This window comes from Thermobia domestica, chromosome 5 (genome assembly GCF_964235325.1).
Source record: "Thermobia domestica chromosome 5, izTheDome1.hap1.1, whole genome shotgun sequence".
Lineage (NCBI taxonomy): Eukaryota > Metazoa > Arthropoda > Insecta > Zygentoma > Lepismatidae > Thermobia > Thermobia domestica.
Genome location: NC_137458.1, coordinates 218553885 through 218569472, shown reverse-complemented (window position 1 = coordinate 218569472; position 15588 = coordinate 218553885). Strand labels below are relative to the sequence as shown.

Genomic DNA, 15588 nt, shown 5'->3' with positions numbered 1-15588 from the left:
TCTGTGCAAGTATTAAAATATATTGATATTGGCCAAACATTCACTTCTGAAAGACTGCGCGGAATTTATATCATAGTCCTTTCAACAGAACAAATTATCCCATCCAATGGGATAGAAAGCAGACGGTAACTAAATTTTAAACCTAACCTAAAAATCTGATAGAATTTCTTAAGTACGTCATTATCGATAAAATTAAAAAAATAATTCTACAGGTGAATCAGAATCTATTTTTGTTGGTTTGCGTTTATTGGTAACGAAGGTACCACCCAGACGAGTGATTTTTCTTTCCAAGCGTACAAGTTTAATTTTGCACTTCATTCGTAATCTAGAATGCAATCTGTTCTGTAAAATATGTTCGTCTAACGGGTCAGTACAAAATGTTAAAGACAACCATATTTGATAGCAGTAATTATTGAGACTGTTTACTAAAAAGTATTTTAATCTAATAATCTGATTTAGTGCTCTACTCTGTGCATTGCAAACAATGTTGCGTAAAGATGGACTGAAATCTAATACTTTCCATTTAAAAAAAAAAAAAAAAAAAAAAAAAATTGGAGAAATAGAGTGAATCTTGCATGACTTCAAAAGCACTAGATTTATTTATTAACACACAATATTAACACTCGAAATAAGGAACATGTTAGATAATCAAAAAAGTCACAAGAAGAGGGCATGTCGGGATCGTTGCTTTATTTAAAACAATACACACATAATATAAAACAGATTAATGTAGTAGGTTCAGCAAAAACAAGGAAACAACGGGAGATTAAAGAATCATTCTTTATTCATAAATACAAATCTGCTTTTAATCTGGATACTGACAACATTGATAGAATTTGGGTACCTACCTGTGATGCCTACTTTGAATCTGGCACCAGTGACGTAACATAGAAACCGCGCTTTATTCGATTCAGATCACTCCTTTTGCACTTCGCTCTGCTCGCTATTTCAGGATTTACTCTTTACGTTACATTTATTTATTTAGTGGTATGTATTCCTTGTTTTACATCTTTTATCTCCTATTCCTTTTAATCCTTTAGACCTTGCCACTGAGGCCGGAACCAGCTGTGAGTTCCGAAACGTTTGAAAAATATTTAGGCTTTCCATGTGAGGATTCATTGGTAAGTAGCCAATTTTTTGTTAATTTGACCAATTTCAGCTCAAGCACTCAATGAAAATAATTCTCTTTTAGTTATCATTTCTCTTTTGAACAATATAATATGTAGTTAAACTGATAAATTGCATTTTTTTCATTTGACTGTTGAGCAGAGTGTGGATGGACAAATCCCACCCTTCGCATTATTGGTGGGAAAACACTGACTCGTAATAAGTATCCTTGGCTTGTTGTTCTTCTTAGACCTGGAGGACAGGTTTTATGCGGTGGAACATTAATCAGTAACAGATATGTTCTTACAGCAGCACATTGTGTATATGGGTAAGTGCTCATTTGTTCTGATATGTTATAATAGTAATAATTTACGTTATTTACGTTGTTTATATTTTATTCCCTTTTAGTTCTAACAGCGAAATCTTCCCAGTTACAGGAATCTTGGATTATATGGATTGAATTTACGTATAATTAAATATAATAGAAAATATACTAAACAGCAAGAAACAATAAACACATACAGTGTGATTCTTTATAGGGTTTATAACTTCAATCAGTTATAACTCTTTATTGAAACCACATACAGACTTGGTTTATATGTCATTCATTATACTGCAAAACACTTCAGGTTTGACTGACGTAGTGAGTAGTTGTTGCGGAGCTGACCACACGTGGCGTCACCGGTCAGTCGTTGAAAATGGAAACTGGTACGGAAAGAACTAAGTGCGTGTTTTGGTTTGAAGAAACGAAGTCAGCAACGAGTGTACAGCGTACGTTTCGCACATAATACGGCAACGGCAAGGAACCACCCAGCAGACCCCTCGAAAATCTGCACCATGTGCATCACAAGAAGCTGATATCTCTCAGACCACTATTTGGCGTGTATTGCGTAGACGTTTGCCCATGAAGCCACACAAACTGTCCTTGGTTCAAGCATTGAGTGAAGCGGATAAACATACCCGACATGAATTCTGTGTTACCATGTTGGATCGCATTAGTGGTGATGAATCATTCTTGAACACTGTGGTATTCAGTGATGAATCAACTTTTCATCTTTCCGTCCGAATCAACACACATAATTGTCTTATTTGGAGCACAGAAAGTCCACATGCGTACGTAGAGCTGGGTCGTGACAGCCCCAAAGTGAACGTGTTTTGCGCTGCTTCCAGAGCAAAGGTGTATGGACCATTCTTCTTTGCTGAGAGCACCATCACGGCATGGCCTGTCTTGATATGCTCCAGAACTTCCTTGTTCCACAGATGAAGATGACCATGATGGCCGCTTGTAGTGGCAACAAGATCGCGCCCCGCCGCACTACCTGATAGACGTAAGGGAATTTCTTGATCAGCGTTTCCCAGATAAGTGGATAGGTCGTGGTGGACCAATTGCCTGGCCGCCACAGTCTCCAGATTACACGCCACTTGACTTCTTTCTGTCGGGGTTTGTGAAAGATAAGGTGTACACCCCTCCGCTACCTGGTAATGTTAATGAACTGAAACCTAGCATCACAACAGCCATCGCGGAAGTTATCCCCAAAATGTTGGCTACTGTTTAGCAGGAAATCGACTTTCGCTGGGATGTGTCCTGGATGACCGCAGGTGCACACATTGAGACATAATGGATTTGTCACAAAAAACTTGAAGTGTTTTGCAATACAATGACATATAAACCTAGTCTTATCTGGTTTCAATAAAGAATTATAACGGATTGAAGTTGTGAAACCTATAAAGAATCACCCTGTATAGAATTTTAAAAATTCGAAACCGAAATCGGAGATCGGAAAACAACACTCAGAGTCCGATTGAGAGAAACTAACCGAGCTATAATCTTTTTTTTTTTTTTTTATCTATAAATGTATTTCCGTGACTTCTATGTTAGATTGAACTCAACGACGACTGCACATCCACGTAGTAGGACAGTCAGTCTTAATGAAACGGTATGAACAGGAAGTTGACAAACCTGAATCTCTTAACTCAGTCTTAGTGTTCCTTACCTGTTATTAAATTTCATTACCTCTATACTAGATTTACACTTAATGAAGGATTTTTTAAAGAATAAAAAAATATTGGTTATAATTATCCTGTATTCTTAAAGACTACAGGAGGTTTAATCCAAAATTGATAGTCAGACTAATTCAAGTCATTTCAAGTGCCAAAATATTTTACATTTTACGGACACGTTAAATTTCAAACGTACAAAAGCATAACTTCTAAAGATCACCGAGGTTGCAAATTGTGACTTCTAAACTTACATTTGAAAAAAAAAAAAAAAAAAAAAGGTTGTCAATTATTGATCCGGAATTCTATTCGACCATAATCACCTTGTTCGCGAAAAATGTTTGGAGTTAAAAATTCAATATAAGAATTCAAATCAGAAATAATAAAGTAAACTTTTTAAATTCACAAATCTTTTGTGTAACAAAAATTTGTGGTTGTGCATTGTAACCACAATTGTAATGACAATCCATCAGCGTCATGATAATCTTTCTTCATTCTGATATAAATCTAGAGATAGGAAACACGAATGTAGAAATTGCTAACGTCTGACCAAATCTGACCAAAGCAAACAATTATTACCGGTAATCTATGTTACAGTTTCGGCAATATAACATTGCCTTCATCAGACAGGTTATACTGAGGAGGGGGAGAACAAGAAAAGAAGGGAGAGTGAATAGTGATAATAGGAAACATGGAACTAAAGGAAGAAGAAAAATCCTTAGTTAATTAAGTTCGAAGTGGGAAAAAAAATAGGATCACCATATTCTGAATGGCCTAAATGCGAACACACTTGTATTTAGAATGTACTGTCTTCCCTGCCTGGTTGATACCCTGATGTGAAAGCGTGTAATAAGCACAATAATAAGAAATAAAGTCACGCTGTATAGGTTTAACCAGTTACAAATTTAAATATCACAATATGTTCACACTAGCATAACGAAGTGTGTGGACAGTAATTTTGCCTCTCAAAATGTGGACAGGTCCGCATAAACGCTGACGAGGAAGGTCCATAAACCGTGAGAGTTGAATTTTGATGACAATTTGTGACAAGATTCAGTTCAAGTTGCTAAGTAACGTAGTAATAGTCACTCGATGCGCAAATGCTTCGTTGAGCTGCTACACCGACGCCATCTTGAAATCCAGTGGGCAATGTCCAAAAATACCCTTTTGGCACAAAAATGAAAAAGCTTTTGATAGATCTGACTTATTGTAATCCAAGGTAGACCATCTATATCTGGGAGTACTTCCAGTGCATGGTCGCCATCTTGAAAGGCGCCATATTTAATCGCCGTCAAATATGATAAATAGCAAGGGGGTCATGCGGGGTATCAATTAGCACTGGAATTTACTCCTGAATCCATTTCCGTAACCAAAGTTTACATATCTGTGTTCACTTCAGAGTTAAGAGGTCTCTTACCCACCGTTCGTGCGAGCACTTGCAGGATTTTAACTAATGCAGTAGTTAATGAAGTACAATAGCCACTATACCAATCAGATCTTGAGACTAGTAAGAGAAATCGTTAATTAAATTGAAATGTCTGTAGTGGAGAATGGAATAGCAGCATGCTACAAGTTATACCTATTTCAAAGTGCGCTATATATATGAGTATGTGTGTGTTGCGATTATGCATAGCATTTAAATGCTGTAATATAAGTTAGTTGCGACGGCACATGTGACTTTACAAGAATATGTCTTGAAGTTGTTAGAAAATTAATAGAAAAATAATAGAAAAATTATTAGAAAAATAATATAAACTGGTGCACATAAGCAAATAATCTACTAACCTTTTGCTCTTCTGTTGTGATGATGGATATCCAAAACGAAGTGATTAGCACACAGCATCATGAAGCAGTGCAAACACTTAACAAATGCACTTTCGTCACAATCTTCATGACCACAGACACTATTTTTCACTAGTCTCCAGAACATTTGTAAATGAATGAACTATTGCTCCTGTTACGTACTCACATTTCTGCCATGCATATGCAAGCATGTCCTTTAGGACTGGCGCACAAAATTGATGATACACAACAGAATGCATTTTCTTTATGGAGATTCTTACAAATACCTTGTACACGGAACAAGTGAACACCTGCTACAATTAGTTATTTATCACAGTTTTGATATGAAAACTAGTCTTGCCCTTATTATAAGCAAGTATTTTATCGTTAAAGGTGGGAAGATGCAGATATTTAATTATTTAATATTCTAGGAAAAGCAAGAAAGAGGCTTGTTTTATGGATTGCAACTTGGTATTGAATCTTGTAATATTTATTGCCATCTATTTTTAGCAGGTATGTATGTATTCTCTTATCAATAATAGCAGAACAGACACAAGAAAAGTGAATTCTGAGTTTCCAGGTGTATCTTCTTCTAAGAATTGGCTGTGAACTGATAATTTAAATCCACTTCATTGTTCAATGCGGCAGCAATAAATCGATTGTATTTAGACAAACTGGCAATAAATACATTAAAGTTTTTTACTCTTCGTAATATACACGGTAAATTATAGGTTGTCAAGTATGAGTATTGGAAAAGTATGCAATATTCTGCAACAATTATGGTCTTTGCGTAAGATGTCAAGATTAGAGAAGAAAACACACTATAATGGACCATGTAAAATTGCCTAAAATAGATTTTTGGTTTGATAAAGTTCAACGTCCCACACGTATGCCTGCTACGCTAAAGGAGACGTGGACCTACTGATTATAGTGGAATCCAAACCATTTTGGTCGTTCAAATAATATGCACCAGTTCATATCATTTTTCTAATATATTTCCGAACAATCCCTTTGGTATTCTCTGCTCGTCAGCACTATTAGGCATGTGTTTCATCGACCAGCAGTCTATTCCATCGCACTTTGAAATAGGTATAACTTGTAGCATGCTGCTATTCAATTTTTCACTACAGACGTTTCAATTTAATTAACGATTTCTCTTACTAGTCTCAAGATCGGATTGGTATAGTGGCTATTGTACTTCATTAACTACTGCATTAGTTACAATCCTGCAAATGCTCGCACGAACCTGTTTCATAACACAAGTCTAACTCGCACAGTTTTTTTTTATATATTCCTGTGGGTAAGAGACCTCTTAATTCTGAAGTGAAAACTTTGGTTACGGAAATGGATTCAGGAGTAAATTCCAGTGCTAATTGATACCCCACATGACCCCCTTGCTATTTATCATATTTGACGGCGATTCAATATGGCGCCTTTCAAGATAGCGACTATGCACTGGAAGTACTCCCACATATAGATGGTCTACCTTGGATTACAATACTAAAGTCAGATCTATCAAAAGCTTTTTCATTTTTGTGCCAAAAGGGTATTTTTGGACATTGCCCACTGGATTTCAAGATGGCGTCGGTGTAGCGGCTCAACGAAGCATTTGCGCATCGAGTGACTATTACTACGTTACTTAGCAACTTGAACTGAATCTTGGCATAAATTTTCATCAAAATTCAACTCTCACGGTTTATGGACCTTCCTCGTGAGACGTGTGGTAATCCTTTGAAAGAAGAAAAGACAGAAGCAAGATAACTTGTGTATTCTGTGGAACAAATTATTATGGATTTGAAAAAAGAGGAAGAAAGAAATAAGGTAAGAAAGAAAGCAGTGGAAATAATCAAAAAATGTTAACAGGAGAGTAGGAAATCTTAGAATAAAACGAAGGGTTAAAGATCTTAAGAAAAAGATCATAATACAACAAGCAGACAGTATGTGGTCATATAATAGCGTAGAAGGAGATCCAGGTTCGATTCCCGGTGGATGCTCATATGGTTCGAATTTCACGTTAATCTGTAGATTCATGTCTCATACAATCTCGGTGATGAAAAGGATGCTAAATTCCAAATCAACCAATCAAACAAGTAGAGAAAAAGGGAGCAATGGCCATGATGGAAGAGAAATAGTATAAGAAGAAATTAGAAAAGTTGTGTGACGAGATAGGGGAAGGAAGGTGAAGAAAGAAGCGATAGAAATGGTATGGAAAATGGAAAGAGAAAAAAATTATAAGGAATTACTAGATGACAAAGACAGAATTACGAATATGAAGAGTTTTCTGAAAGTATACAAGAAGGAAGTGAAGTTGAGACCAGTGATGAACTGTAGAAACAATACCTTTGAACAGAAAAAAAGAAGATAGCAGAAGGAATAAGAGGACAAGAAAGTAAGCATAAGGATCATAGAAGAGGCGAAAGGACTGATAGCTCATGTATAAATAAGGAAAGAAAAATGTTGATGTTCAGAGTAAATAATAAAGCGGTATTTCCGAGCATAAGAAGAATGTGGAAGAGAAAATGAAAGGAAAAAATAAGAAAGTGGCAGAAAGGAAGTCATAAAAGGCCCTAAAAAATTGGAAAAACCTTAAAAAATATATAGCGGAATTAGTTGGTAATGATAAAACAAGAATAACAGGGATCAAGAATAAGACCGATATTATCAGAGATTGTAAAGAACAAACTGAAAAAAAAAGGAATAAAGAAGGTGGAGAAAAGTTAGTTATGCTTTGATAATAAAGAAGGAATGAGGTAGGTTTGAAAAGGAGGGATACAGGAAACAATGCTTGGCGGGTATGTGTAGTCACAAAATGAGTGACGTAGATAAAAGAACTTAAAAGAACATATTAGGAAAACATAATGTGCTTGATGAAGGCAATGATGTATTGCCGAAACTATCTCATAGATGAATAATACTCTTTACTTTGGTCATATTTTATTTTTATTCAACTAATCATGCACTCAAATGAATAAATAACGTTATACGAAACAGTAATTTAGGTTTGGATAGTAGGTATGAAATGCACTTATTTCAATAATATGAATTGTATTTATAATAACATAGCAGGAATCTAAATGTTTTAAATTATTCGACACGACGCATATTAATTTCCCTAATCCTTCTTTAAATAACAAATTTTGTCGTAGTTCGCTTATTAAAGGATGACAAAAGTATAAAAGATATAAAAATACAGAATATATACCGAATCATAAAAGTGCTAGCAGAATACCAGTTCTTCACACGGGGAGAATACGTTTCATTCTGGACACCAATGTCTCAATTTGGATTTAAACTGCATCGAAAGTGTCACTGTTTGTCGCAGTGACCCCGAAAACTATGGATTCAACACTAATATCGGTCATTTTCGATCATTTTGATATATCTCTCCTCCTCCTCCTTCACTAAGTTGTACTGGGAAACGATAAAAGCAATTCCAGTCCCGAATATCATCTATGTTGAAAATTTGATGAAGATCGGTCGGGTGGTTCAAAAGTTATTAAGTCACAAACGAGTTATTAAGTAATTTTTAAGTATTTTTATATAAAGGAATGATAGCTCCCCTAAGTTGCACCGTCGAAGTGAAATAATAAAAACTAGGCCCAAACCTCATGTATGTGGCAAAGTTGATCGAGCTCGGTCTCGTGATTCACGAATTATTACGTTTTATTTATTTTTATGCATCTCCCCTCTCCTATGTTATACCGTCACAGTGAAATGATAAAAACCATCCCAGGGCCGACCCTCATCTATGTCAACAATTTGATCGAGATTGGTCGGGTGGTTCAACAGGTACGAAGTCACATTCGTTCATTCATTCATTCATTCATTCATAGAATACGAAGCTATTGTTATCTTTTTGTGTTGGAAAGCACTTCGAAGTATCCGTAGTTAAGCTTATTGACGTAGTTATCGTTCTATCCTACATTTATAGATTCATATATTTCTATATTTTTGGAAAGCCTGGTAATTCCACTTAAATTTCATCTGAAACAGAATAAGAAACCGGATCATTATATGTAGAAATCTTAATATTAGCTCCTTAAAGACTTCGGAATATATACAAAACTTTCAATATTTACAAACTTCATATCATTTAACTCACTCATTCATGATTTTACTAGAATTAATCAGGGTTTTAGAATCATTATTCCAACAGATAAATATATCTTGAACTGAATTTTGTATCTAAACATATAAATTCTTTTTATCGGTTGGATTGTACTGGATTTGATTTTAGTGTCCCATTAAACAGCGAAGCTAATGAGACGTGGACCTACAGCTTAATATGGATTCCGAACCACATGAGCTCCCGCCAGGAATCGAACCTGAATCACCTGCGCCAAATAGTCTATCGGATCACAAAGCTTAGTACTTGAATTTTAAAGCTAAAATATTCCAACACTGAAGATCAATCATCATCTTATTTTTACTCGTGTATATTTAATGAGTCAAATCATTCTTATTTTAATTATCTGTTTTAAAATGGACCAGGGAGTGAAGTGTATCCACTTTTGATATGAACAAAAAGTTTGATATGTTTATGAAAATATTCTTCCATTATTTTAATATAGCTTTTCCTTACAATCAGTAAAAATGAAAAGTATAAATATGAATAAAAAAGAGCTGACAAAAGAAATACAATAATGCACTAAAAGAAAACTTACATTACAATAATATCAGAAATTTCATTATTACTCTCCTGAAATAAATGAAAAAGTACATTCAGTACATCAAAAATACACACAAAACCACAAAATATTAAATATCATAGAGTAAAATTAAAAAAATGGAAAATCATAGGCTCGTAACATAATCATAAAATTCGATTAAAGATATATGGAAGATACTAAAGTCAGAATTGTGTACAGGAAATAATCAAAATAATTTACGTAAGTAAAGTTGTTAACAAAGGCACAAAACTACTGAATCCAAGTAAAGTTGCTGAATATTTTAATAGCTATTTCACTGAATCAATAAATAACAAAAAATGCCAAAGAATCTACAGTATTAGGCAATACACTAAACTCTTTTCTTTTTATAAAAGGATTGTATTTCTAAAACCTGTAGCGCAAAGTGAAGTGAAAGTTTTTTTAATAAAAACCTGTAGGATGCAAATGTGGCGTAAACAATGCTTCTCTATCAATAATCAGCTCTTGTTTTCTAATACACCCATTGATGCATCTTTGTAGTCGTTGAAGACAGATCCTGATAAACTGAAAACAGCAATTGAAAAACAATTACATACGAAAAGTAGTAAATATTCCGATAATTACTCTATTACCTATAATTCGTGTGCAATCATACGTCTTAAATTTTTATTTTTTTTTTATTTTTATTTCATTTATTGATTTATTTTCTTATTTATTTTATATATACATACTGTATACAAACGTAATGTATCAAGTTCTTCTCAATATGGTTTTAGAAAAAAAAAGCATTTAAACAGTTATTTTCTCCTTGGTACAGAATGTGACGCAGTTACTTTACGGAAATAAGTACAACATTCGTTATTAGTATTTTTTCTTGATTTAACAAAAGCTTTTGATATAGTATATCATAATATACTACTAAACAAAATGTACTCATAAGGTGTAAAAGAAACTGGTATTATTGGAATTTTTTTTATTTACAAAATAACAATCTTGCATAGAAATTAAACACTGTCGCTTATGTAATGGTAATCTTGAACTATGTCAATTGTACTGTAGGCAACCAAGCATGGTGTTCCCCAGTGGCCAATTCTTGGTCCTTTGCTTTTCCTTTTATACATAAAAGATACGTTTATGTACCTACATCCTTAGCCAACTGCGCTTCATGCAGGTATCCACAATTTTAGTATATTGTAAAAGTGTAATTGAGTTAACTGAAAAAAAAAAATATTTTAATTCCGGAAAATAAGAAGATTAAATGGAAAAAATTAAAAATAAATAACACTAAATCCCCGTTTGTAGATTTCTCCAGAAATTACATTGTCAACCTTTCCCTATTTAAATATATTTAGTGAAAATCTTCTATGGTAGGCGAAGCTAAATAACTAGGGTATAAGTAGATAAAGATTTTAAGTGGAGAAATATATTCATGAACTCAATAATAAATTATCTAGTGTATGTTTTATAATTAGAATTTTAAGAGAAAGCAATAATAAGATGCTAAATTGAAATTCATTTTGTAGAATTTCAGTTTGATTTAGTGTAAAATTGATTTATTGTGTACTTTTAAGCTAAACCAATTAATATTTAAAACTCAAACCAACTATTTGCTGATAATTGAATGCATTTTTTAAGAGATAAACATGTAAATTACTTTTTAAATAAATTAATGTATTACTAGTTTCATTTCTTTCTATGTTATATATATATATATATATATATATATATATATATATATATATATATATATATATATATATATATATATATATATATATATATATATATATATATATGTGTGTGTGTGTGTGTTTATTTATGAAGTACACAGCTGATGAAGACAATGGAATCCTTAAAACACAGATATACATGTTTGCTATTTTAGGCAAAACATGGAAAATTTTGTGAGATTATCTCTGCAAGGAAAGTCTTCGACTTCATGGGTATTAAAGTATTTAATCAGTTGCCAACACACCTAAAACTAATGGAAAAAATGTTGGTTTTAAAGAGTGAGCTTAAATATTTCTTATTATCTATAGTTTCCGCAGTTTTCATAAACTTTTAAGTGACAAGGATTTAACTAAATTTGTGCAAAAACATTTCTTAATGCATATAAAAAAATAAATAGAGTCTGTGAGATCAAATGTATATTTGAAATGTAGGAATCAAATATATAATTTTCATGTGAAGATTCGGACCTACATTGACAATTATGAATTATGTACATCGAAAAATAAATAAATAAATAAATAAAATGTTAATTTAATACTAAGAACTCATGTAACGTTGAAGTTCGCTCATACTAAAATAAAGTTTGTAATCACTATCTTTTAAAAGCGAACAGTAATACATATGAGAATTTTAAGGCCACAATGGTCTATTTCAACTCGGATAAAATTAAGTATTTTTTTTTCCTAAAGTTTCTGCATATCTCCATCATATGTATAACTAGTTACAGAAAAAGTTATTTCAAGCTTTACAGAGCTACTTCGACGGTGTAATATTTATTATATGTGTAAAAAAATCTTCATTTTACAAAAATATAATAAGATATCGATTTACTGCTCTCAAATTATTTCCTAAGGAGTTGATAATTTCTTTGTCGCTACAGTAGAAGCAGCTCCTCATAACTAAACTCAGAGAGACTGTTATTCCTATTGCATTCTTGTCAGTGAGTCTGTAATTACTCCTATTTTGCTTATATTATTAAGAAATTGAATAGAAATAGTAAGAAAAATTACAATTTTGTCGAATTTTTAAGGAAAAGATATAATTATACTATGGTTTCGCATGACCTGCTAGAGGAAGTGGTACAAATACCTAGAAATAAATGTTTATGGTATAACAGAAAGGGTGCAATCTTACTATTATGCCTTTGTAATTTGTAGTCCACTGTAAATATAATGACCAAAACTTCGGCAGACGCATACAATGAAAGGAAACCACTATGTTACGATATTAACCTGATGATCTTAAAAGGACAATATTTCTCGTTAATACTAATAGGTAAATCAACCGGCAAGATTTCAAATTTTGTATCATGTAATTAATTTAATTAACATCTAATATTACACCCGTAATTTCTTGTGTGTGTTAACATTCGCGATGCAAAATTAAACAAATTACTTTCAAATGTTGAGCTTATTAGTTATTCATTATTCAAAAGTTACGGAAAAACAAAATAATGTTATTAACAATCCTCATAAATTAAACACATTGCCTAAGTTAATCACACGATTACATCACCTCCGTGGGTGTCGAAGTCAAGAAAGTGTGAAGCCTTTACCTCAATACACAGCCGTTATGTCCTTATGGCCTTATCCAAATTAGGGAGATTCTTTTTAACCACATGGTTACAAATCTATAAATTTAAAATGTTATTGATTTATATTTATATTAAAACATACATACTATAAATACTCATCAGAACTTTATATTTAATTTCTTATTTATTGATTTATGTATATTTTTCTGACTTTTCTTGTTTTATTGATTTATGTATATTTTTCTGATTTTTCTTGTTTTAGACAAAAGACTAGCAACATCAAGGTTGTTCTTGGAGCACACGACCTTAACAAACTAAACAGTGGTCGCGAAGTCAAAATGGGAGTGGAAAGGTTCATTACAACAGGAAACTTCTACTTCAAAGGTTTGCATCATAATGATGACATTGCACTCATAAAGTTGGAAAGTACGGTGAAATTCACACACGAAATTCAGCCAATATGCCTTACAACACCAGGTATTGATATTCCAAATACTGAAAATTGTTTCTAACATTATAGGAAACTTATAGAATGATACATATTTTATATCAGTGTTTTTATACTAAAATTATTGCATCTAATGATAAATTATTTTGCGGGTAAGAACGTGCATCAGAAAGTCAGTAGCAAATCACAGCAATTAAGTCACATGTAACTTTGTTTATCGCTGTTTAAGAGTAAAAGGAAAAAAGAGAAGATTTTATAGCTGTTGGTTTTTGTGATGTTTGTCCCAAATATTGGACATATTAACTGTACAATCATGAAGATGTTTCTTTCCTATACTTTTTAAACATTTAAATTGATAAATTTAGTGCTGCGGATCTGCTCTTTGACGCAAAACTTAATATAAAATATATCTTTCCTCGACTGCAGAGCATTATGTTTGGTATATCTAGTTAGTTTATTTAGACGAACTTTAAAAAACAAGAATGAAATTTCTCGGGAAATTCGGTTTTGAAGAAATTAAAGAAATTAAATAGTTGTTAAGAAGACTTAACAAAGGGATCCTAGAATTTGAAAAGTTCACCAGTTATTGAAAGGACATATGCAGTCTGGTATTTTCTTTTACCAATACAATTCAATATCTGATGATTATGCCAGCTTTTTCTTTAACTAATAATTTTGTTTTCAGATAATGGGCAAATGGAAAGAACATTTTTTTATTCAAAACATGAGCATGTGGTTGAGGCTTCTAAATTTCTATTGTTTCTAGTGCTGTTCGTCTGAAAGTATCTCAAAATTGAAAGCATTATGACAGGAATGTAACAGTCAATAACAGCCTAATATACTTATGTTTTTGTAATTTTATTAATTACACTAGTCGACAAAAAATATATATATATATATATATCTAGCACATATCAGTAATGTGCACACTAGATATAAATGTGTAATAGTGAGACATTGGATAACACTAGTCAACAAGACTTTGATGCAGGGATTAGAATATGTGATTCTAAAGGACTTTTCACGTATAATTCAAATACGAAATCAGTTTTTCTCCACCACCCACCATTTTCCCGTGACACCCACGTGACTTTGAAAAATGGGTTATTTTCAGAAATTTGTTATTTACGTGAAGATGATCGCATGTAACTTCCACGGTAATTATAAGCACGGTTTATACCTCACTCGATTCGCAATGAAACACACTTCACAATGATGTATACACCATGTCGTCATTTTTATGAGGGAAATTCTAGGAGGACTTTGTGGGAAATTCCCTCCAAATAGTAATTTATAAAAAATTTTTGTCTCTTGTCACTACCAAAACATAGCTTTATGTCTACTCAATAAATCATGTTAATTTCATGTGAATCACGTTATTCTATCTAGAGGTATAAATAGCTGTTTCTATTGCTAAACTAAACTTCCTACATATGTACTTTACCAAAGAAGTGCTAAGTGTTAGCAAATGAACACTTACCTTAACTGAAATGTTTTAGTTGTCGGCTTTCTTCTTTGTTTGGTTTCTGGAACATCGCTCTTGCGCATCCAACAGTAATCTGCTAACATTTGTGAATCCATTGTCCCTGATAATTTTTCTCCATGGCAGAAAACGTTCCCCAATTTGATCACTAATGGCACCGATATTTTCGGGAAAGAAATCCAGGTGGGAGCCTATGAAATGGACTTTACGGTATCACACACATACACACACGAATATACACTTCATAAATCACAACGCAGCATAGAACGCAATCTAACTCAATGCGTCACCACGCAATATTGTCTTGTCTTGAAAGTGATAATGGGATTCAGCGAATTATTTTCTTCCCTATTCTTTACAGTTTTTATTCATTGTTGGCAGATCACAATTGTAAAAATTAACTAATTTTTTACAGAAAGCATGCGTGCATTGTGTGTGCTTCTGTGTATTTGTGTTTGTACCTGCGTGTCCGTACATATGCTGACAACAATACGTCAACGTTGAGTTTCTGCCTTTGCTGAACACCTTGCATTTAAACCTGTAAATAGAAACTATTTAGATCTCTAGAGAAAATAACGCGATTCCCACGAAATTAACATGATTTATTGAGTAGACATAAAGCTATGTTTTGGTGCAATTTCCGTTTCTGTATCACTATATGAATAGTGACAAGAGACAAAAATTCTTATAAACTACCTTTTGGAGGGAATTTCCAACAAAATTCCTCTAGAATTTCTCTCATATAAACACCAGTGACACGCTGTATACATCATTGTGAAGTATGTTTCATTGCAAATCCAATGAGGTATAAATCGTGCTTATATTGTAATTACATGTGATTATCTGCACGTAAATA

General features: G+C 32.9%; 1 protein-coding gene across 1 annotated transcript in view; it reads left to right on the top strand.

Moving 5' to 3' along the window:
* LOC145685392 (venom serine protease 34-like) overlaps window positions 1-15588 on the top strand; it is a 109425-nt gene that overhangs the window by 44879 nt on the left and 48958 nt on the right. Inside the window, exons 3-4 of the mRNA XM_081757786.1 lie at window positions 1270-1435; window positions 13064-13278. Of these exons, the coding sequence (XP_081613912.1) occupies window positions 1270-1435; window positions 13064-13278 (381 nt within the window). The remainder of the gene's footprint in view (window positions 1-1269; window positions 1436-13063; window positions 13279-15588) is intronic.